Source organism: Danio rerio, chromosome 10 (genome assembly GCF_052040795.2).
Source record: "Danio rerio strain M-AB ecotype USA chromosome 10, GRCz13ab, whole genome shotgun sequence".
NCBI classification, from domain to species: Eukaryota; Metazoa; Chordata; class Actinopteri; order Cypriniformes; family Danionidae; genus Danio; species Danio rerio.
In genome coordinates, this window is record NC_141030.1 from 17,921,554 (window position 1) to 17,944,380 (window position 22,827).

Below are 22,827 nucleotides of genomic sequence, written 5' to 3' on the forward strand. Positions count from 1 at the left end.
AGAACGCAGAGCTAAATGTGTGATAACGTAAATGTAAAGAAGTGACCGTCGTGTAAAAAACACTGAACTTTTAATCTATGAATATGAGGTGGTTTCACTTTCGAAATGCGGTATAAATTCATCCCATTTTGGCGTTTTTAATTCTTTTGAACACATTCAGGTGCTGCTTGTCAATTTGACAAGGCTTTTATGTTCGTTCTTGCTGTTAATTGCGGAAGAAATGATTGTTAAAAGGTTTCTGATAAACCGATGTGACAGAGGCAGGCGCTGTGTGACGTGCGTGCAAGCAAGGGGCAGTCAGATTTGTCGAGGGAGTCAGATTTCGATACAACACCGGCGCTGCATGTTCCTCCATGTTGCGTCAGTGATGGGTCGTTTTTGAACGATTCGTTCATTTTGAACATCTTTTGTATGACTCATGGAGTGAATCATTAATTTACTCATGCGCACATTTGTGCAAGTGGAGCTCGCGGGCTACCTTGGAGTGGTCTGTTTCATGCAGAATACGCACGTGTGGCCTCAAACCATATCGATACGAACAATATTGGATAATCCCGCGTTAATTTGGGGAATCGTATCAATATATCCTTAAAACCTGATATACCGCCCAGCCCTATTTTCTTGTAAAAATTGAAATGCAAGCAGTCTACTAGCTAAGCATTTTTCAAACGTGCATTAACTGCAGAAAGACAAATGCTAAATTTTCAAGGCTTTATTTGTGTTTATAAGATGCAAAGCAATGTATACTCATGGTTTATTTGTATAAAAAAAGAAAAGAAATCAAGTTATTTTTTCATAAATCTTACTCTGATTATATACTGCTACCCCACTAACATAAAAACTACTATCATATTTCCTAGTTTCTCTGAAACCCCTCAAGAGCCTCTGATTGGTCAGCTAACTTAATGTGCTGTGATTCGCGAATTGGCTCCACATTACCAAGAAAAGCATCACGCCTCCACTAGCACATGCTTTGCTTCTGCTGTCTAAATACTGTCAGTCAGTGTAACTGTCAGTTGAACCTCATGCATGCTCTCTAAAATAATATCTAATAATAAAATAATGTAATTCATATATATTTGTAATAAGCATGTGTAATTAATATGAAATGTAAATTGTTAACGATGACAAACAGCATTTCCAGTTGTTTACATCCTTGTTTGCGTCCTTGCTACAACATAATGTTAATGCTAGAAACTATGCATGTAATAGATACATTTTAACAAATAAGAATACTTACAGGTTGTGGCTCACAATCCACAGCTTCTTCTATTATGGTTAGAGCTGCTTTTTCTTTGAGTTTTTAGCCAGCACTGAACTGGGGGAGATTCTGGAATCTGTCCTTTGTCAAATGCTAGTGCTAAATCTTTTTTATAATTCTCTGGAACATAATTAAAATTAAATTGTAAGCACTTCTTTCTTTGTGTCATGTCTTTTGGAAGATCAAATACAGAAACAGAACAAGCTCTGTGTAAATAGCAGAATTTGGACGGCATTTGAGCTTTCTCTGGTTTACATTACAGCACCTTCTAATCAGAATAGAGTATTTCAGACAGCTGTTTAAAGCCTGGTTTATACTTGAAGCGTCTGCTAGTTCGCCTGAGTGCGCACGGCAAATGTGATGTCATCGCAGATTTTGCGGAGGTTCGCTTTAGGTGTGCGCGACATGATTTTGTTTGGCGGTGCGCATGTTTGTTTTTTTTGAGACTTGAGTGAACAGTGCGCGTGGCGCCGCATTTGATTTGGGTTGAATATGAAACACTTTGAAGAGATTTTGTCTGAAACAGGATGACTGCACATCCTTATGAACCGTGATCATCGAGATAAACATATGATCAAGAATTCTTGGCTAGAAATTGCAACAGCAGTGGTAAAGAATGAATTTTTTTGTTAAAAGGTGTGGAGAAACCTAAGGGATAAGTTTGTTAAAACCAAAAGAGGCCATGCAAAAGTGATGACACAATTACAGAAATATGTTTTTTTCACCATTCATAGGTTTTACACTGATGTATATAGTTAGAGTTTTAAATTTAAAACTATTTAATAGTTACAAAACTATAATTAAGGAACAAATTATTTCTTTGATACCTGGAAAGAATTATTTGAAGAAACTAGCCAGACAGTAATGTGTGAATTGAGCGGACTAAATCTATAAAAACATCTTTATTTATAAATTTTTTAGTAAGTGTACTTTTTTGCTTTTATTCTTGCCATAATAAAAATTTATATATTTGCAGAACTCATGTTTTCTTGTCATTAATATTTTAATAAACTTTAATTGGTTAAACTGTCCGAGATATGTGGTCCTTCAGGCATGTTCTAAATGAATTATTTTTGAAGAATTACTCTGACAAAATATTCAGTGGTTGGTTGTTGCTATCTATCGGCTTAACAATATTATTATTATAATATTATATATTAACAATAATATTAACGTTCATTTGGAGCATACAGTTGCTTTTAAATGGTTATTTTAATCTTTACCATAAACATTAGTAGTTATATCTAAGCTATAAACGGTTATCCCAGTACTTCTGTGCTATTTGATTGTTTGTAACTCAGAAATTATAATACTGGTTGAAAAGACTTAAGACTGAATCTCTTTTTCAGTCAGGCGCAGATCTAAATTCACTGCATTGAAGGATTAATTAAGATATGCAAATCACTATAATTTTTTAATCGAGATCCCAATCTTTGATGATTAATTATTAATTGTGCAGCTATAAGCTGAATGAATTAATGTTTCACATATTTATCACAGATTAATTGCGATCCATCATACTCCCACTGTAAACAATAAAGTTCTTCAAATAAAACATGCTTTGTTGTTTTAGAGTCCTATTGGGATGGTAGTGCATTTGAAACTGACACGGATCTTCCTGCTGGTTGGATGCGAGTGCAGGACACATCGGGCACCTACTATTGGCACATTCCTACAGGTACCACACAGTGGGAACCACCGGAGACACTGGAGGAGAGACCATCAAGTGCTTCACCTGCAGTCACACCCGCTGATGAGCCTCAGGTACTGTACACACACAAAAATAATTTCTTGTTTGCAGTTTTTAGTTTTTTATTAAAGGATACCTATTTTACCTATTTTTAAAGATTTAAGATAAGTCTCCGGTATCTTTAGAATATTTGTAAATTATACCTAATAATATACCTTTCTGAATATGGGATTTTTGAGGTCTGAGGTCTTTTTTGTAGCCTGTACCTTTAATGCAAATGAGCTGGGGCCTCATGTATCAATGCTGCGTATGCACAAAAAATTTGTGTATGCCAGATTCACGCTCGCGTTTGGATTTACTAACGATGAAATTAACATGGGAATGTACGTTGGTCCATGTCAACTTCACGTCTGGCGCAAGTGCATTTTTTATGTGTGTTTGTTTTTATTTCCATTGGCGACTCCTAAAGGCAAATATGTTAAATTGCACACTACAAAGTATCTTTGAGCCGTGCAATGGCAGCTGTCTGGGACGGGTTCATCTGCATGTCTAGCAGGTATATAAGGTTTCCATGCCATGCAGTTGACCAGCCAAACATTAAAGTGCAATTTGCAGCAATCGCCGGTTTTCCTAATGTAATCGGAGCGATTGACTGCACGCACATTGCTATAAAGACGCTATATGAAGACAAATTTGCATACGTGAATTGGAAACATTTCCATACAATAAATGTGCAAATAATATGTGATGCCCAAATGCGCTTATTATAATACACACTTATTAAGGATTTGTCCTTATCTTCCTCTTGATGAAGAGTATGCAAAATCTTATATGTAGTTGGGGGGGAGGAGTTCATCAGACGCTGGATTCGAACCATGTTCATTAATCGATCATGTCAAAACATGTTGCCATGCGCTTTACTAGCTACGCCACTCATGCTGCTGTTTGCTGCTCTATTTAGTTATGTTGTCTCTGTCAATCAAACGGTGATGGGTGGGACTCACTCAACTAGCTATTTCCAACGAAGTGTGCTACTATAGCTTAAATAGACACTACAAAATTTTACACCTTTACATCGGACGATTTCTTTTTTAATTCACTCACAGAGCGATGTTCAGACCCCACTGGGTTAACTGGGTCAGATAAACTCTCCCACTCTATTTTTTTTTTCTTTTGTTATTAATTCTGGAGGACAAACTTGCAAATAATACAGTTTTGCTCCGCTCTACCTTCGATAGTAGCACCTCCAATTCACATTCTGTAAAGTTTCTCTTCTTGCTTGCTTTTGCCATTGCTTTTTTGTTTGGTTTTGCCAAAGTAAGAGTCATGAGCATATTTATTAGGGGGAGGAGGCAGGGAGGGGTTTTGTGCTCGTGCACGTGCGCTCAGTTTCACGTTAATTCGGATGTACAAAGAGAATATGCATGGGATTCCGCGTACACAGTGTTTCATACGTTTGAATTTTTTTTACTGCGTACCACATTTAAAGCTTTGTGCGTACGCAATGTGTTAGTATGAATTCAACGCAAGTCTTTGTACATTAGGGCCCTGGTTCTTCCCACTCTCCGTTCCAACGTGTGTAAAAGGAAGCAAGCAAAATTATGAGAAATACTTCAGTTATAACCTTGTGGTCATTTGATGTATTTTGTCGTGGATTAAATTTAAGGCTTTCTGAAATCAGTCACACACAAATTATGAAAAGAAAAAAAACAAATTTCGCAGTAAAACACACACACACGTTTAACCTTGCACTTTTTTTTTTTTGGACGGAAAATGTGACAGGATACACGCACTGTTGTATGGATATGTTATGCTAATGTGTAAAATAAATCTGATTTAAATAAACCTTCCCACAAACTGGGATTGAAATATCTTCTCTTGTGATTGTTCATACACTATGTGGCTGAGCCATGTTAATATATAGCTGTCAATCAATTCAGTGGGTAGGGAAACCATACTTCTATGTTGCAGTGGGCCTTAAAATTGCAGGGATTTTTATCCGATTTTAAAGAGACTTGTTGTTTTTATATAGTAAATTTTATATACATTATTTTCTTAGATTCCATTGCAATGTTTAGCTAATATAATGAGATCAGAAAACAAACTTTTATGCAGTGGATCTAAACTAAACTCACCTGACCTAAAAAAAAAGACTAATGCAAACAATCATTGACTCTTCTGCACCAAAACGGACCAACCTCACGAACACAAGCTCAATAAAGTATCCTAAACTTCAAAATATGAGTAAAAAATAAGATTAATTACTAACATGTTGTCTTTGAACAAATCTATCTCAAAAATCCAGATATATGCTACACCAGATATTTGCATTTGACACAAACAGCCATACCGTTATTTGAGATGTTTGAAAACAGCAAGACCATTGCCCCATTTCAGAAAGGAGATTAAGTGAAAACTCAGTATGTACCCTGAAATGAGAGAAACTCTGGGTTTTCTGATTCAAAACGGCAGGTTTGTTAAACTCGAGAAGGCTGGGTAAGTCAAGCCTGTTTCTGAAAGAGAGGTAACTTTAACAATGGTATTGTACTATGTGAACCTAACCTGGTTAGTTTCTGTCTGTCTCCACCCCTTTTTTTTTAAGATGAAGCGGTATTACTCACCTTAGCTTTACTTGCCCAACTGCAGTAACGTCACCCCTTTACTGTCATGGGGCTCTATTTTGACGATCCATGCACAAAGTACAAAGCGCAGGGCGCATTGTTTAAAAGGGTTGAGCTTATTTTCTTAATGAGTTATAGGTGTGTTTTGAGAATTAACCAATCAGAGTCTCATCTCCCATTCCCTTTAAGAGCCAGTTGCGTCGCTCCATAGCGCATTTGCTATTTACATGACGACTTTGTAAGTGAGAAAACTGAGCGTTTCACCAGCAAGAAAACAGTTAAACAGAACATCTGCAGAGCAAGAATGAGAGATAAGGCCTCTCATTATCTACTTTAACTTTCGCTCTTGTGGATGGTGAAACCTTGTACTCACAGACATCAATTAGCCTATAAATAATTATTTTTAATTGTTAAGCGCAAAGATTTGTTTTAAAACTATTTCTAAATTCAGTTCTAATCTCCAGCAAACGAATAAATGAACAATAATAATGAAGTGTGGTCAAAAACCTGAGTTATATCCAAATACACATGCTGTGCCCCATATGATCTATAACCTGACAGGTGGACAAATCTAAGCTTGTTTTTAATAAAACAAATATAAATATGGATATAATAAATAATACTGCTAATAATAATAACATAATACAAAAGCAAATAGTCATAAATAAACTAAAAAACCCTCCCGAGATGAAGAAGGCATGACAGTATGGTTTTTATATTTATGTTGGCTAAAAAATAATATTTTTTGTAATATTTTAATTCTTTATATTTATATTCTATATATATATCCTTATTATATCCTATATATATATATATATATATATATATATATATATATATATATATATATATATATATTTTTTTTTTTTTTTTTTTTTATAATTTTTCATATCTAAAGATATTTGCGTATTGCTCTACATCTTGTGTTTATTAAGCAGTGTGTAAGCGAGGCGCACAACTAACGCGCTCTGTGCTGGACGATAGACCGGCTTTGTTCTGGTCTACTGAAAAATCTATTATAGTTTCTCAAAATAGCAACGTGCTAGCAATGCACCTCAACACGCCTCCTTTTTTAGACCAGAACGCCTATGGGCGCACATATGACTGCAAATGCATTTGCTATTTAAACAGAATGGCGCAAAAGGTCAAAATGACTCTTGCGCCAAGCTGAAACTAGCAAACAACAATTGCGTCGCGCCTTGTGTTACATTGCGTCGGGTGTATGATAGGGCCCATAATCTTTAAAGGTTAATATAACATTATATTAATATAATATTATATTATAATTCTTTAGTTGATCAGCATATTCTAGTAACCCACAAGTGAGTGCAAATATACATGTTTTTAACATTGGTGCATTTTGTATTTAGATTGCATGGAATGATGTTTCACACCAGAACACATTCAGTGGTGATGAACTCTGGCAGGTAGGTTAATAATGAAGTCTCAGATAATTTTATTCGATTTTTTTTTTTGTTTACAATAATATTGTCAGGGTTCCTACGGGTCATGGAATTTTAAAATATCTATTCCAGAAATTAAAAGTCAGAGAATTTTAAAATATTTTTTCCATGTAATATTTTTGGACTTATTTTGGACTGTTTACCAAAATAATTTTTTTCTACACTATTTTTTTTTTTTTTTGCATGGTACTGTTTCACACCTGTTGTTATGGACAAGTTATTTTTCAGCTCTATTTTATTCTTTTCATGCTTATCAACTCGTATGCCCCTCAAGTTAAATACAGTCACAATATTGTACCTGTTAACCAAGGATAAGAGGCCAGGATAATATATACATTTTAAAAAATTTGTCTTCAAAATTACTCTGTGTTAAAAAGTACAGTGTTTACGGAAACCATTCAGACCCCCGTAAATATTTCACTCTGTTTCATTGCATTTGCTAAAATCATGTAAGTTCTTTTTTTTTTCTTCATTAATGTACACACTGGACTCTATATTAACAGAAAACACAGAAATGTTGACATTTTTGCAGATTTAATAAAAAATGAAAAACTGAAATACTCCATGGTCCTAAGTATTTAGACCCTATGCTCAGTATTTAGGAGAAGCACCCTTTTGATCTAGTACAGCCATAACAAATTAGAAAAGGATAATGTAACAGCCACATAAAACAGCAAGTAGTTATAAGACTGTAGACAGCAGACAGTAACTGTAAAACATCAAGTAGCTTTTTAGTCAGTGAAGGTCAAGGAATATCGATATTTAGCTTTAAAGTGGGAACACTGTATAGTTTGTTTTCTTTCTGTTTTTCAGACGGAGGTTGTATCTTCTGATGAAAGTCTGAAGGAGTTTGAGGGAGCAACTCTACGCTATGCCTCAATCAATCTCAGGTACAAGATGAATCAAAGGTTCCAATATACCCGTATCATCACATCACCCCTGTCCTGCAGCAGCTTCATTGGTTACATGTTCAATTTCGAATTGATTTAAAAATCTTGATGTTAACATTCAAAGCCATCCACAATCTCGCCCCTTCATATTTGTTTGCCCTCATTCACATTTCTGTTTCTTCTTGCACCCTGCTATCTTGTTCCTCCCTCCACTTGTCTGTTGCCTCTGCTCGTCTAACGTCAACAGAGCATTTAGCCGCTCTGCTCTGTGGCTTTGGAACTCACTACCACCTGCCATCAGAAACATTGACTCCCTCACACGCTTCAAATCAAGACTCAAAACCCAATTATTTAAGATGGCTTTTAATGCTTAAATAATTTTGTCTGCACTATTTGCTGTGTAATTTTTATTATTTCTCTTGTTGTTTTATTGCTCTTGTTTATTGTACGGTGTCCTTGAGTTGCCAGAAAGGTGCCTAATTATTATTATTATTATTATTATTATTATTATACATAAAGTTGAGTATTATTCAGTATTACCAAATTAAGTTTAACATTGCATTGACGTTATGCATTTGTTGACATTTATGTACCTATGGACACTTCTGTTGCATTCTTATTCATTCTTTTTTAACTGAACCTGTAATTTTGGTTTTTGAGCAACAGGTGCACTGACTTTTTTTCTTCTTTTTTTCTTTTTTTTCTATTTTTTTCTTTTTTCTATTACTTTTTTTTCTATTCAGTTTTTCTCAGACTGAGGAGGAAGAGGAACAGACTTGTTTCAGCAGTATTGAGGGTTCAAAGGTAAATGCATCGATGGCTGACCACATACACGACCTCGAAATGCTTGTTTTCTTCATGTTTGTGTTTTACAGTGTTTTGCAGTGCGTTCTCTGGGCTGGGTGGAAATAACAGAAGAGGAAATGGCTCCTGGCAGGAGTAGTGTTGCTGTTAATAACTGCATCCGACAGTTGTCCTACCAGAAACACAATCTAGATGACACAGCTGGCATCTGGGGTGAGGTATGTGCATCTACTTGAAATCATTTGAATTTCAAGAAAGGAAGTATCAAAGGAATGTTCAATTAGGATTGGTGGGTCCACCGTGGTCATTTGAAACTCTTCATTCATTTATTTTCTTGTCGGCTTAGTCCTCTTAATAATCCAGGATTTTGAGTATCATCTATATGTTCTACAAACCTTGTACAAATAATATGATTGTATGACATTGTTTGTATTGTGTAGGGAAAGGAAATGTTGCTGGTGCTGGAAAATGAGATGCTGAATCTGTTTGAACCTCATGGACAAACACTGCTTCACTCACAGCCAATCGTTAGCATCCGTGTTTGGGGCGTCGGTCGTGATGATGGCAGGTGAGTCTGTGAGCATAATTAATAATTTGCCTACAATTTAACTTGATTTTTGCTTCATTTTTAATTGTAATGACAGCTGACGATATTCATATGATCGTAGACTGACAGATGCACAATGCTACACAAACTGAAGCATGTTTTGCTGTATTTAATTCAATCTTTTCTATGGTAACATCAATAGGCTGTTGAAAGATTGTTTTGTTGTGTAATTCAGATAATGCTGCATTGCAATGTTTTAATATTTTCGTTCTGTCTGTTCTGCTGCATTCTGGATTCCAGGGAGAGGTAGAGTTGCTGTGTATATTATATTGTTTTTGTTTGCTCTTGTGTATTTTTACAATGCTAATTTGTTGATGCAAACTGCATTTGAGATTGTCTTTAAATTTGTATTTCATAAAAAGTAACTATATAAATTCCGCCTTATTCTGACATTTTTCACATTATTCTTTACATTTACTTTCATAATAAAATATTATTTTTATTTAATTTTTTATTTTTAGTTGGAGCATTTGGTCTCAGCTCATTCAACATTGACTTAAATGTTGTAACTTTCTGTGATGATAATCTTATTGATTGAAAATATCAGGACCACCCAGTGAGGCATTGCTTTACTGACATTTTAGAGTTTGTACCATTTCAGACATATTTCTCTATAGGAATATTCGTCTTCCTTGTTTTTGCAGCATTTTGTTTCAGAGAATGGATTTAAGTAGTTTTTTTTTATGTACAGTAACACAATAATTTATGTATTTTTCTTTTAATAAACCAAATTTAGAAGACACAAAATTCCACTTAACATCACAAATAGATGGACTAAGGCTCTGTTTACACTAATACGTTTTAGTTTTAAAGTGCCGTTTTAGAATAAAAAAAGACCCGCGTCCACACTAGCGTTTCACCCAGCGTTTCTCAACAACTCTTCGTCCACACTACACTGCTGAAACGTCACGTGACCACACACACACACACTCTTTCATGCGATGCAACGTATGTGTCTGAGCTCCCGGCAGTCATGTTGGATTCTGATTTCTTGCCAGTGCATTGTGATTTTATTACAGGTTTTTATACATTATGTCATGAAGAAAGCAAACATACAATTGATTAAGGCATAATTTTTGCTTGTTCTGGCTAATGATTCTCTGGTTACCTCTTATAATATACAGGTTCATGATGTTGAAGTGGATTTGTAAAAGAGAACATCTTTAAGTACACCACAGGTCAAAATTATGGGGTTATTTATTTTCTATTTTTTCGTTATTATCAATTTTGTTTAATAATTTAAATAAAATTGTTTTGTTCATTAAAGCTGCATTTATTAATCATAAAGTTAAATTTATTTATTAAATATTGATTTATTACTGTATGTAGCTTCAAATGAAATTATTATTCCTGTCATTATTATGTTTATTACTATTACTATTAATAATAAAAATATTAATAAAAATAACAATAATAATAATAATAATAATTCATATTATGAATTCATATTATGATTTCTGAAGGATCATGTGACTCTGAGGACTGGAGTAATGATGCTGAAAATTTACCTTTAAATCACTGAAATAAATAAAAATATATTAAATTAAATTATAAACTACTTTTGAACAGTTATTTTATAGTGCAACAACAATTTTTTTTTTTTTACACTTTTTACTGTGTTCTTGATTAAATAAATTCAGCCTTGATGAGCAGGATAAGCTTATTTTTAAACATTTAAAAGTCCTCCTGACCCCACACTTTTAACCGGTATATGTGGTCATAGGTGTATGTGACGGATATAGTATTTCTTTGTGTTTTTCTCTATAGAAAATCTTTCTATGATGGAGTCATAAACAATGTATTATCGAAATGTCAGTGAAGCATCACCTCCGGGAGCATTGCTAGTGCAGTAAACTTTTTAGACATTTTTTTACACCAAAGGGTGTTCTAGCAGTGTCAGCTATAAGGCAGTGTTTTGTTCCCCACTCCGGGAATACATATCACATACTTCAATAAGTCCTTTATCGGAAGTTGCTGTTGGTGTGCAGATATATTGGGCTGACATCGATCTCTTTATTTGGCTGTTTTCTTTTATTGCAGGGACTTTGCATATGTGGCCAGGGACAAGTTAACACATGTGCTCAAGTGTCATGTATTTCGATGTGACACCCCGGCAAAAAACATCGCCACAAGCATGCATGAGATCTGCTCTAAGGTAAGTTATCTTTTAATATTTACACTATAATATGTAGGATTGGTTTAATCTCCATTTCAGACATGTATAAGCAGAATTAACACTTGAAATGGATCAGAAAACATAGTGAATATGTGGTGATTAATAGTAAGGGATGTAGTAGTTGACAAGCAGATGCTTGTATTCAAAATGACTTCTTAATGAAAATAAAAAAGCACTTCTAACCACCAGAGAACAGCAATGTATAAATGCCATGACAAGTCTATGTTAGATAGAATTTTTATTTATTATAGTTTTTTTTATTATTATTACAAACGCTCAAGGCCATTGAGGCCACATTGTCTAAAATACAGATTGAAAATATGTGTTTTTAGTAGGGTTTTAGAGGCTTAAGCAGACAGAGATGATTTATTTCTGAGTGAAAGGGGTAGTGTGTTCAGTGTTGGGGAGGTTACTTTGGAAATGTAATAGATTACAGATTACAAATTACCCTATTTAAAATGTAATGAGTTACACTACTTTTCGATTACTTTATTAAAGTAGAGTAACTAATTACATTTGATTAATTTTTGATTACTTTTAAGTTTCGAATGGACATTTTCAACTAAATAATTTTCAAACATTTATAATGAAGACATGTTCCCCCCGGGATTTATGCCTGTGGGTGCGCCGCAAATCAAAAGCATCAGAATAGCAACGATTTAATAAATGGCCTTAGCAGAAGGCCTCGTGCATATCAAAAACAGGCAAAGCAACTGATTAATATTCCCAGGTTTTTAAAGAGAATTTTTAGATGTAACCCATTTGTATTCTTAAACATTTTCACAAGTAACTGTAATGTAGTTACACATTTTTCTCAGTAACTGTAACGAATTACTGTTACTTTTATTTTGTAATTAAATTACGTAATGCTGTTACATGTAACTAGTTACTCCCCAACAATGAGTGTGTTCCATAACTTGAAGGGGGTATTAACACAAAAGCTTTGCTGCTGATTTTTGAACCTACTGCAACCAGTTTTTTTAGGCAGACCAAAAAAGCAGCATTGCAATAGTCCATGCACGAATCCAGCCCCATCTGCATTGAGATTTCAGCCACAGCAAGAGTTAGAGAGAATTGAAGATGTGTGATATTTTGAAGAGAGAGAAAAAAAAAGATTTAACAGTAGAAGATATATGAGGGGCAAAAACTCTTAAGATTACAGACAGATCATGAAGGCTTAATGTAAAGCCTGTCCATGTCAAAGGATGGGTTCATTTATTTGACAAAGATAGTAGAGCCACATACCAATATTTCAGTTTTGTTTTTGTTTGTGTTAGCCACAAACCTTATTTAAGTTATAACCGATTTAACTGAAATCCCATTGAAAAAAACCTATTGACTTTGGGACGAGGGAACCAGAACTGCTAACTCTGGTTTTTGCATACAAATTGACGTCAAGTTCCTTCACTCCATTTTGACGGCCAGATGGAAGTTAAAATATGCAAGTTAGCTACAGTTACTACTGAGTATGCAATTGTTGATGTGCTTATGTGGTCTATATTTCTCCAGATTATGGCTCAGAGGAAGTCATCAAGCAGACTAAACTCTGACCCCTCAAGACTAAGAGACATCCCTTTTCAAGGTAAGATCCAAAGACAAATTATGATGTACGCTTTTGCATTGTACTACTATGAATGACCTTAAGCTTTTGTCCTCCAGAGTTCCCAGTTCCCAAGAATGAGCTGGTCCAACGATTCCAAGTGCGATATTTGGGTCGTGTGCAAGTGACAAAGCCAGTTGGTAAGAAGTTCTCTTATCTTAGGCCCCGTTTACACTGGTGCGTTTTAGTTTTAAAACGGCGTTTTAGAATGAAAACGATCCCCATCCACTCTAGCGTTTCACCCAGCGTTTCTGAACAGCTCTCGGTCTACGTCAAAACGGTGAAAACGCACATGATGTGACCACACACACACACACACACACTTGCATGCGCTGCAGCAAATCTACCCAGATGAGAGCTGTGCTCGGAGTGTTCATCGAGGATCTCCAGCTGAATCTCATCTCACTATATTTGTTAAACGTGATATTTAATTCATCTTGTTGTCTATATCTAATGACATATTTCCCGAGTTTGGTCTTTTGAATCTATTACTTGTTCTCGGATAACTTGTTTTGGGTGATCGCAAAGATAATAATTAATGAAACCACGTACATTCTGTATATTGACTGATTGCTTGCCTTTATTTCCTATAATGTATAAGCTTATTGTACGCTATAGTGTAATAATGATATTCAGCAAAACAGACGGTATGTTTCGTATTTTCACTCAAAATGAATGAAGAGGAGGCAGTAATGTTATAGGCTTCATTTTGTTATGAATACATATGCAGTGAAGATGACGCTCATATATGCTGCACAACGCCTCAACAATTCTGCTGTCTGTTAATGTCAAAGTTGTTAATATCAAAATGAAAATAGCAGTTCCTTATATCATGTTTTCATTTTACTATTAAGATATAGTGAAACAATGTAGCCAGGATGATGTGAATAAGGTTATAAAGTGCACTGTTCCCTTTGAAGATTTAACTGACATGTTCTCGGGAGTCTGTTTGCCATATCAAACTTGCGAAGTCTGAACTTACAAGAAGAGGATGCAGGACTAAACTGTGTGCAACGTTAGGCTACTTAATATTGAGGAAAAACCCCAATCAGAGATTCGAATATCGGCAGCCGCACCTCCGTTTTGAAATGTCTCCGTTTTCCCCCATCCACACTCAGACGGAGCAGCAGCGTTTTACATTTAGTCATTTAGCAGACACTTTTATCCAAAGCGACTTACAAATGAGGACAAGGAAGCAATTTACACAACTATAAGAGCAACAATGAATAAGTGCTGTAGGCAAGTTTCAGGTATGTAAAGTGTAAGAAGCAAAACATTAGTAAATTTATTTATTTATTTATTTTTTTGTAGTACAGTGAACGATAGAACCAGAGAGGCAATTGCAGATTAGGAAGGAGAGTGGAGACTAAATAGTTAAGTTTTTAGTCGTTTCTTGAAGACAGCGAGTGACTTTGCCGTTCTGATGCAGTTAGGGAGTTCATTCCACCAACTGGGCAGATTGAATGCGAGAGTTCGGGAAAGTGATTTCTTCCCTCTTTGGGATGGAACCACGAGGTGACGTTCATTCACAGAACGCAAGTTTCTGGAGGGCACATAAACCTGCAGAAGTGAGAGCAGATGAGAAGGAGCAAAGCCAGAAATCGCTTTGTAAGCAAACATCAGAGCTTTGAATTTGATGTGAGCAGCAACTGGCAGCCAGTGCAAATGGATGAGTTGCAGAGTGACCTGTGCTCTTTTAGGTTCATTAAAGACCACTCGTGCTGCTGCATTCTGAAGCAGCTGAAGAGGTTTGATAGAGTTAGCTGGAAGCCCGGCTAGTAGAGAGTTGTAATAGACCAGTCTGGAGAGAACAAGAGCTTGAACAAGGAGTTGAGCTGCATGTTCAGATAGGAAGGGTCGGACCTTTCTGATGTTTTAGTATGAAAACGGCCTCTTCAGCGTTTCCAAAACGCTCCATTTTCGGCGCTCGAAAACTCCGGCGTAGTGTGAACGGGTGGCGTAACCGTGGCAAAACTTCAGCGTTTTCAAACTAAAATGCATTAGTGTAAACGGGGCCTTAAATGCCTTACTCTCCTGCATTTTCCCCTCAGTTGTCCCCAATTGTTACCTTTACTTGTGTTCCATTGTATGCCATTTATCTGTGACTGCTCAAAATACCTGCTTATATTTTTAACTGAAAGTTAGTTCTCTGAAATAAGCTTGTCGTGTTGGTTTTGTTATTTGAAGGGATGGAAGTTATTAATGTAGCACTGGAGACTGCCCTAAACAAAGACAAGGAGGATTGGACACCTGTGACTGTAAACGTGGCCTCTGCTACGCTTACTGTTCTAACATCTGAGGTCAAGTTTTTTTTTTTTTTTACACTTAAGTATTATTAACTTGAATACCCAATTCTTGATTTTAAATGTCTGCTTAGCTTTGTTAATTGCACTGAAGTTCTATCTTTTTTTCGCAAACAGACAGAGGAAGTTCTCTCTGAGTGTCGTGTGCGTTTCCTGTCATTTATGGGAGTCGGGAAAGACGTTCACACCTTTGCGTTCATCATGGCAGAGGGACCTGGAGACTTTATCTGTCACATGTTCTGGTGTGATCCAAATGCAGCCAGTCTAAGTGAGGCCGTACAGGCTGCCTGCATGGTGAGCAAGGAATACCTAGTACATTCTTTACATACTTGCCCATTACTATACTATACAATCAAATGAAGTTGCCCCAGATGTGGATGAGACTAAAATATTCACATGCTGCTTGTAAAACTAGCATTACATTTTTAGTTCAAGCAGCTGTAAAACTGTTGTTAGAGGAATGAGTATCATGCAGGTGGAACACAAAATAAGATGTATAAATTGTTTATGCTTTTCATACAATGATACTATAGTTTCGCAATACTATGAGCTAAATATTTCCACAAAAAAGCACTGTAACACTATTTTGACATTAGCCCCTTTCATACCAGCAATTTTCTAATGCTGCGTTCACACCAGACGCAGAACGCGCGTCAAGCGCGAGTGATTTACATGTTAAGTCAATGCAAACGCGCGAATAGACATTCTGTGGCGCGATACGCGCGGCACGAATGACGAGAATTGCGCGAATGGCGTGGCGCGTATTGATCCAATTAAAAAAGTTCATCAAACTGGGCTGGGTTCAGTCAGAAGCACTGCTGAAAACCTCCATCAGCCAGGTTCAGTTTCTGGAGGAGTTTATGAGCTTAAAGAGCTGGATGCACCTCTGAAAGCATGTAGTGGACTCAGACACGGCCCTAATGTATGTGTGAACAGGCCCTTTTTGAAAATACCAGTAAATTCGTTCCGGCTATTTAGATAGAGAAGTTGTAATGTTACTGGTAATTTGCTGGAATGCTGCGCTGTGTGAACCCAAAAGGAAGATTGCGCAAAAAATTTGTCAATATGGCGAATGAAGCCTCGCCTACTAGTACAGGAGCCAATCACCGATCGCTTTAGACTGATATTACTCTGGGCAAAGAGCTTAGAATGATCAAGAGGCAACACTCAATCCGCTTGTTAAGTGTGACGTCACGCGAAGCGGCTTCCGGGTCCAAGCGCTCTATTCAATTGAATGGGGAGACTCATGAAATGGTAATAATAAACGTTTACTAAGTGATTTATTGCTTTCGAAAATCACGATCACAGTATATATGTCCATGCCTAATATCCGATGGCCAGAAAGTTATTAATATTTTTATACATTGTTAAATTTTTGGTGTTTGTTATGCAGCAAGCCCAGAGATTGTTGTGTACACTATTATTTTTTTATAAAATTAACTTTAATGTGTGATAGGAATAAAACGTGATCATAAACGATTGATTTTTACACTCAAATGAATGGTGGCTTGGACCCGGAAATAGTATTACATACATCACAAACACGTCACCACTTAACAAGTGGATAGAACGTTACATTGCAACTGCAGCGCCCAGCAACGGCCCCGGATTCCGCCATTTTGGAGTGAAAGCAATCGGCTGTCCATTGGATCTTATTGCTGTCGCCATGTCAAGCAGCTGCTTTGTTTGTTATGTATTTATTTGTTTAAAAAGCGCAATAAAGCTGAGATACAACCTAAAAGATGACAATACAACACTTACTATCACAATCATCAGGACTTTTATTAGTTTATTTTACAGACTTATGAAATGCTGTAGTTCTATTGGAGCTTTCACTCCAAAATGGCCGCCGCGCCATCTAGCGGCTGTTTCCCGAATTGCACTAGAGTGTCGCCTCTTGGTGATTCTATGCTCTTTGCTCTGGGTGAGGGGCTCGGACCAGACATGAGTTTCTGCAGATTTTGTGTAATTTGGACGTTTAGAAATGAAACTAGAGACACAGTTGTTATTTAATTTTATTGGTGATTGCTAATGTGAAAATCAATGCTAAGCTTGGCAAGCAGTTTGGAGAATTTGGTGTTTTCCCATTCAGACAGAATGCCTAAGCATGCTCGAGAGGTGTTTCAAAGATGGCTGCAGAGTGAAATAACTTGCCTTAAAGGGACTTTGACTTTCGCCAATCAGAACATTCAGACACATTCACATCCACGCAGTTTATTAAGATAAAAGCCTTTGAGTATTTTTCCAGACACATTTAGCTGCTAGATGTTGGTCAGAAAACGTTTCTATGTTCCTTCTTAATGCCAACTGTGTAAATAATTATCTATAAGATGCTTATGATAAGCCGTTTTTGTTTACTTTCAAGCTCTGCTTCCTTCAGTTGCGTGATGCGTTGTGCTTGCACGTGAAGCAGCTGCTGAGCACTAGCACACACACATATCATGTACATCTCATAATGTGAAAGTGTTTCTCTATATGTTTTATCCTTTAATAGTTTTTAATTTTGTCTTATCCATCCACAGAGTTTGTAATGTAGTCAAATGTTTACAAATACAAGCGCAGAGAGGTCGTTTCTGATAAATGATGTCAGAATTTACTGGTATTTTAGAGAAAACTTGTAAATGGTCTTTTCCGGAAAAATTCCATAACGTTCTCGCCTGTGTGAACAGCGCTTTTTGAAATTTACTGGTCATTCTGGAAATTTTTTGAATATTTACTGGTATTACTGTGTGAAAGGTGCTATTGTCTGTATAACTTATTTGATTTCCAAATCTTAACTCATCCACAGACCATCACATGATATGTGACTTTTTAAATTATATTTAACAAATAATAATAATACTTATCATAATAAGTTGGTTGTGGTGAAATGCGGGTCCTTGGTTTTTATTTATTTTAAATAGTGTAAGTCATTGGTAACCAACGCTGTGAGAGTTCAAATATACTGCAGGAATTTTAAACATTTGTTCATTAGACTGATCATATGGTGAATGTTAGGTACTGATTTCTTTTGTCTTTGCCATGATGACAGTACATCATATTTTTCTACTTGTTATGCAAGACACTAGTATTCAGTCGAAAGTGCAGTTTAAATCATAATGCTAAGTAGGTAAAGTTATCGCACAAGGGTGGTTTCTTTGTAGACAATGGGAAAAATAAAAAGAGCCCCTATTATGGGATTTTAAAAATGATTTTCCATGTAGTGTGTAACACAGCTCTAAGTGAAGTGAAATATCCAGCTAAGGCCTAAATCTGAAAGTGCACAGTGTTTAAAACTATTGATTGAGCTATAAAAGAGTCGACTCGTATTGCTTTAAAGGAATCGTCTTAATAACGAGTCTTTAGCCGATTAAGCATGATGTTGATACAAAACTAATTTGTGTGCTCAAACCTGGGAAAATTGAAACCTGCGGCCGCACCCACAAACACTGTAGCAGATCCCGGTTGAATCAAGTCATGAAAACGCTGTGCTGATGAGAAAGTTCGTGTTTTTTCCTCTACCCAAAGATGAAACTGTGAAGAGTCAGTGGTTGAGGTTTATTTTTGCAAAAAATATCTCAGCATTATTAACCCAGCCTTGTGCTGTGTTCCCTGGAATCTATATGCTTACAACCGGGGATTCGTCTGCCATTTGTTAAAGGAAAAGACTTGATGTATGGGACTTTTCATTTAAATTATGGGAGTTTTCCGGGATAAATGACTAAACGGAAGGGTGACGGGAGAAGGGTCTGAAATACGGGAGACTCCCGGGAAAAACAGGAGAGTTGGCCGGTATGCTCACACACACCTGGTGGGCATTTTCCTCTGTCTCGCACTAGACGCAGTCGACCAGTCGCAACAGGCTGTAAACAGTCCAATCGGCGCAGATTAGCTTTATGCTAAGGAGGGGTTTGGGAACAAATGAATCTCTGAACAATTCCTTTTGGAGTCGCTGGATTAATTAGGTAAAAATAAATGCATATCATAAGACAATGAAAGAGTTTTTTGACCTTGCATGCATGTCAGCTTGCTGTCGGAGACCATTACAACCAAAATATACCCTTTTTAGTGTTTAATAGGGGCTCTTTAAATTTGTTAAAATTGCTTTTATTCCATCCAAACTAAAAGAAATAAGGCTGTCACCAGAAGAAAAAATATTATAGCAAATGCAGTGACTTCTTTGCTCCAAGTAAACTTCACCTGTGAAATTTCACAGGAGTGTTTACAATTTTGACTCCATCTGTATGTTAAGAGCACTCCTACAAACCTAGTTGTTTGTGATGCTATTTTTCAAAGATGCCTCGAGTCTAAATGCCATCTTCCGTAATTTACAGCTAAGGTATCAGAAGTGTTTGGATGCTCGTCCTCCCATCAGTGGCAGCTCTTGTCTGCCGGGCCCACCTGCCGATTCTGTGGCACGCAGAGTTGGCTCAAGCGTGAAGAAGGGTGTTCAGAGTCTGCTGGGTAGCTTCAAGAGATCTGGATCCCAGACCCCCTAAAAAGGGTAACACTCCCTCATCGGTGCTCAGTGCAAATATGTATTTCTTCCTTGTGTGTGTTTTATGGGCCTGAAAGTAGAGGGGTGTTTTAGAAGGTCATGCTATTTCAGCGGTCATCTTGCAGTTATCACAAATTGACCAAGAGGACACAAATTGTTCCTATATATTTCCCTATTGTACACTACATTTCCTCCCACATGTTTGTTAGTAGATGTACTGTAAAAGTGATTTGACACCACATATGAATGTAACTTCAGATTACAGATTGGCTTTACAATGTTATGTGGACTACACTCCCTAAGGACACTAAATATTGTGCATGCTTTCCCAAAACACTAACATTAGTTTATATGCTATATGATGTGCTTATTTATTATTTGTTGTTCTTCCTCTTACTCTGATTGCCAACTAATTCTGACTGTTCTTGCAAACTTTGGTTGCTTGTTAAAACTCAACATACTGAACCATCAACTGAAAACAAATCCAGAACTCGTAATGCGACCCTAAATTGAAATTGTTCCCATATTGCTTTTTTTTTTTTCAGTGGAACACATTTGTAGTTCATTCATGGTCAGTGTATCTTTTGGTCATTTGGATTTTCATTTTAGGAACAGATATTGGAAAAAACAAAAAAAAACAAAAACAAGCCATTATTTGATTTTCGTTTTAAAATTAAAAAACGAAAATTAAAATTCAATGCATTTTTTAATGTATTTTTATTTATACATTGTGAAACATTACAAAAATATACTAAAACATAAACATGTAACAATAAGCAAATACACTGAAGAGTATTTTGAGCAAATAATAATAATAATAAAAATAAATAAATAAATAATAATAAATAAAAAATAATTATAAAAATAAATAGATAAATAAATAAAAAACAACAACACTAGTACAATCTTATATACAGAAAAAACAAGTCTACAATGTGTTGACCAGAAATAGTTTCCCGTAAAAGCTGGGCATTAGGGGGTGGGGACTCGATCAGAAGGAGCAAGGTCAAGCTGAAGAGTTTGGACATATTTGCGAAGGGGTTCCCACAATTTAATAAAAATAGTGCTAGTTCGGTGAAGAGAGTAACTCATTTCTTCTAATTTCATAAAATAAAGAACATTTCTTATTCAACAAGTGTGAGAAGGAGGGTGAGGGCTCTTCCAGTTCAGAAGAATTAATCGCCTAGCCAGAAGGGTTAAGAAGGCTACAAAGTCTACAAAATGAGAGGGTAAAGTGTGGTCGGGCGGAAGAACCCCAAATAAACCAATAATTGGACATAGTGGGATATCAACAGTGGTAATAGCTGATAGCGAGAGAAATATTTGTCTCCAAAAAGAAAGCAGGGAAGGACAGTAGCAAAAGATATGGAATAAAGTAGCTGTACCAGAATGACACCTGTTCGACTCAGGGTCTATAGGGTGATGCGAGCTAGCCTGCTCTTGGACCAGTGAGCTCTATGCACTACCTTGCATTGTATTAGCCTGTGACGTGCACAGATTGAGGAAGAGTTAACCCTGTTCAAGACCGCTTTCCAGGTCTCAATGCGTTTTTTGATTTTGGTTTTTGAATTTTAAAATAAAAATAAAATGGTGAAAATTCATGGTGAAATGCAGAAAATCAAAAATGATTTGATTTTCATTTTTTATTTCGAATAACAAAAAATAAAATCACCAGAAAACTAAAATGAATAAAGACTTGTTTTTTATATTCTGAAACCAGATAGGCCGGCTCATTCAAGGCGACACAATGCTGACCTGCTTGCCTACTATTGGCCTTATTCTAAAATGCGGAAGTGCGCCTGTTTTCGCAATTGTCTTAGAACTTCCGTTTCAGTCGCCTATGGGAGAAATGACTAGGAATAATAAACGGCAGAAAACAGTCAAACGACTTGCTCTACAAACAAATGTTTGTATGACTATACAGACCAAGTGGAATAATGTATTAAGAAATTATCAGTTTGCAACATCAAGCAGCGTAACGAGCAGTTTTTAATGTCTAAAAATGAATGGAAGTGAATTAGACCGAAAGTCTCGAGCCAAAAAGATTAGTGAATAGGCTACTATTTTTTTTCCCTACTTAATAATGCTTTACAAAATATTTTCTCGTTATAACAGGATTTTGTTAAGACATATTTTCCTCATTAGGACAACATATTTCACATATAAGGGGCGTTATAGGCTATATATTTAATTTTTGTTAGCATATTTTAAATGAAACTATTTTTATTTCGACATTACATGCAAGCTTTAGGTTGCTTTGCTGAACACTTTTCTGAAAGAAAGTTTTAATGTTGTTTAAAACATTAAAACTTCCAATGCCCGAAGTTTGACCACAAATCATTTAAAGTGAGGGAGGCATTAATACAGTTGTTCATTGCGCACATTTCAAGAAGTCGTAGTACTTTAAAATAAAAATGAACAATTAATTTTATCTGAAAAGAGACATGCTGCACACTCTGATTAGCATCCCCTGTCTTTTAAAAACAGACTATGGCTAAGCTCACAGGTGTCATCATCTCCCTGCTACAATGGGTCTATCCATAATTTCATATAGCCATGTGCAAATAAAGCAGCAGAAATTATAAAAAAATAGCCAACTGCTATATATATATACACACACACACACACACACACACACACATATATATATATATATACACACACACATACACACACCCACACACACCACGGAGCTATAACACTGACTGAGAGTTACACAATGATTCCAAATGAATGTCTAATGTTTCTGTCACTCCTGAAGTGTGATTGTTTTTAGCAAAAACTTTATTTTCAGCACCTGTTCAGCAATGCAAATAATGCATATATTGTCAATTATGTTCAATGAGAAAAATATGTATTAAGAAAATCCTGTTGTAACAAGAAAATACCTTTATAGCATTATTAATGAGACAAATATAATAGCCCATAGTAGGCT

The 22,827-nt window shown here is 36.0% G+C and overlaps 1 protein-coding gene across 4 annotated transcripts in view; it reads left to right on the plus strand.

Moving 5' to 3' along the window:
• apbb1 (amyloid beta precursor protein binding family B member 1) overlaps positions 1–20,590 on the plus strand; it is a 29,824-nt gene extending 9,234 nt beyond the window's left edge. The window contains exons 3-14 of one of the 4 annotated variants that reach the window (XR_015500930.1): positions 2,835–3,025; positions 6,943–6,999; positions 7,849–7,925; positions 8,669–8,729; positions 8,801–8,947; positions 9,170–9,305; positions 11,377–11,491; positions 13,022–13,094; positions 13,172–13,252; positions 15,300–15,412; positions 15,533–15,709; positions 19,729–20,590. Coding sequence is in view for 2 of the 4 variants with exons in the window: in XM_087270324.1 (XP_087126450.1) it covers positions 2,835–3,025; positions 6,943–6,999; positions 7,849–7,925; positions 8,669–8,729; positions 8,801–8,947; positions 9,170–9,297; positions 11,377–11,491; positions 13,022–13,094; positions 13,172–13,252; positions 15,300–15,412; positions 15,533–15,709; positions 19,729–19,893 (1,385 nt within the window). In the remaining 2 variants the exon portion in view is untranslated. The remainder of the gene's footprint in view (positions 1–2,834; positions 3,026–6,942; positions 7,000–7,848; positions 7,926–8,668; positions 8,730–8,800; positions 8,948–9,169; positions 9,306–11,376; positions 11,492–13,021; positions 13,095–13,171; positions 13,253–15,299; positions 15,413–15,532; positions 15,710–19,728) is intronic. The other 3 variants (XM_087270324.1, XR_015500931.1, XM_087270325.1) reach the window with 3 other exon arrangements.
• The last annotated feature ends 2,237 nt before the right edge of the window (positions 20,591–22,827 follow it).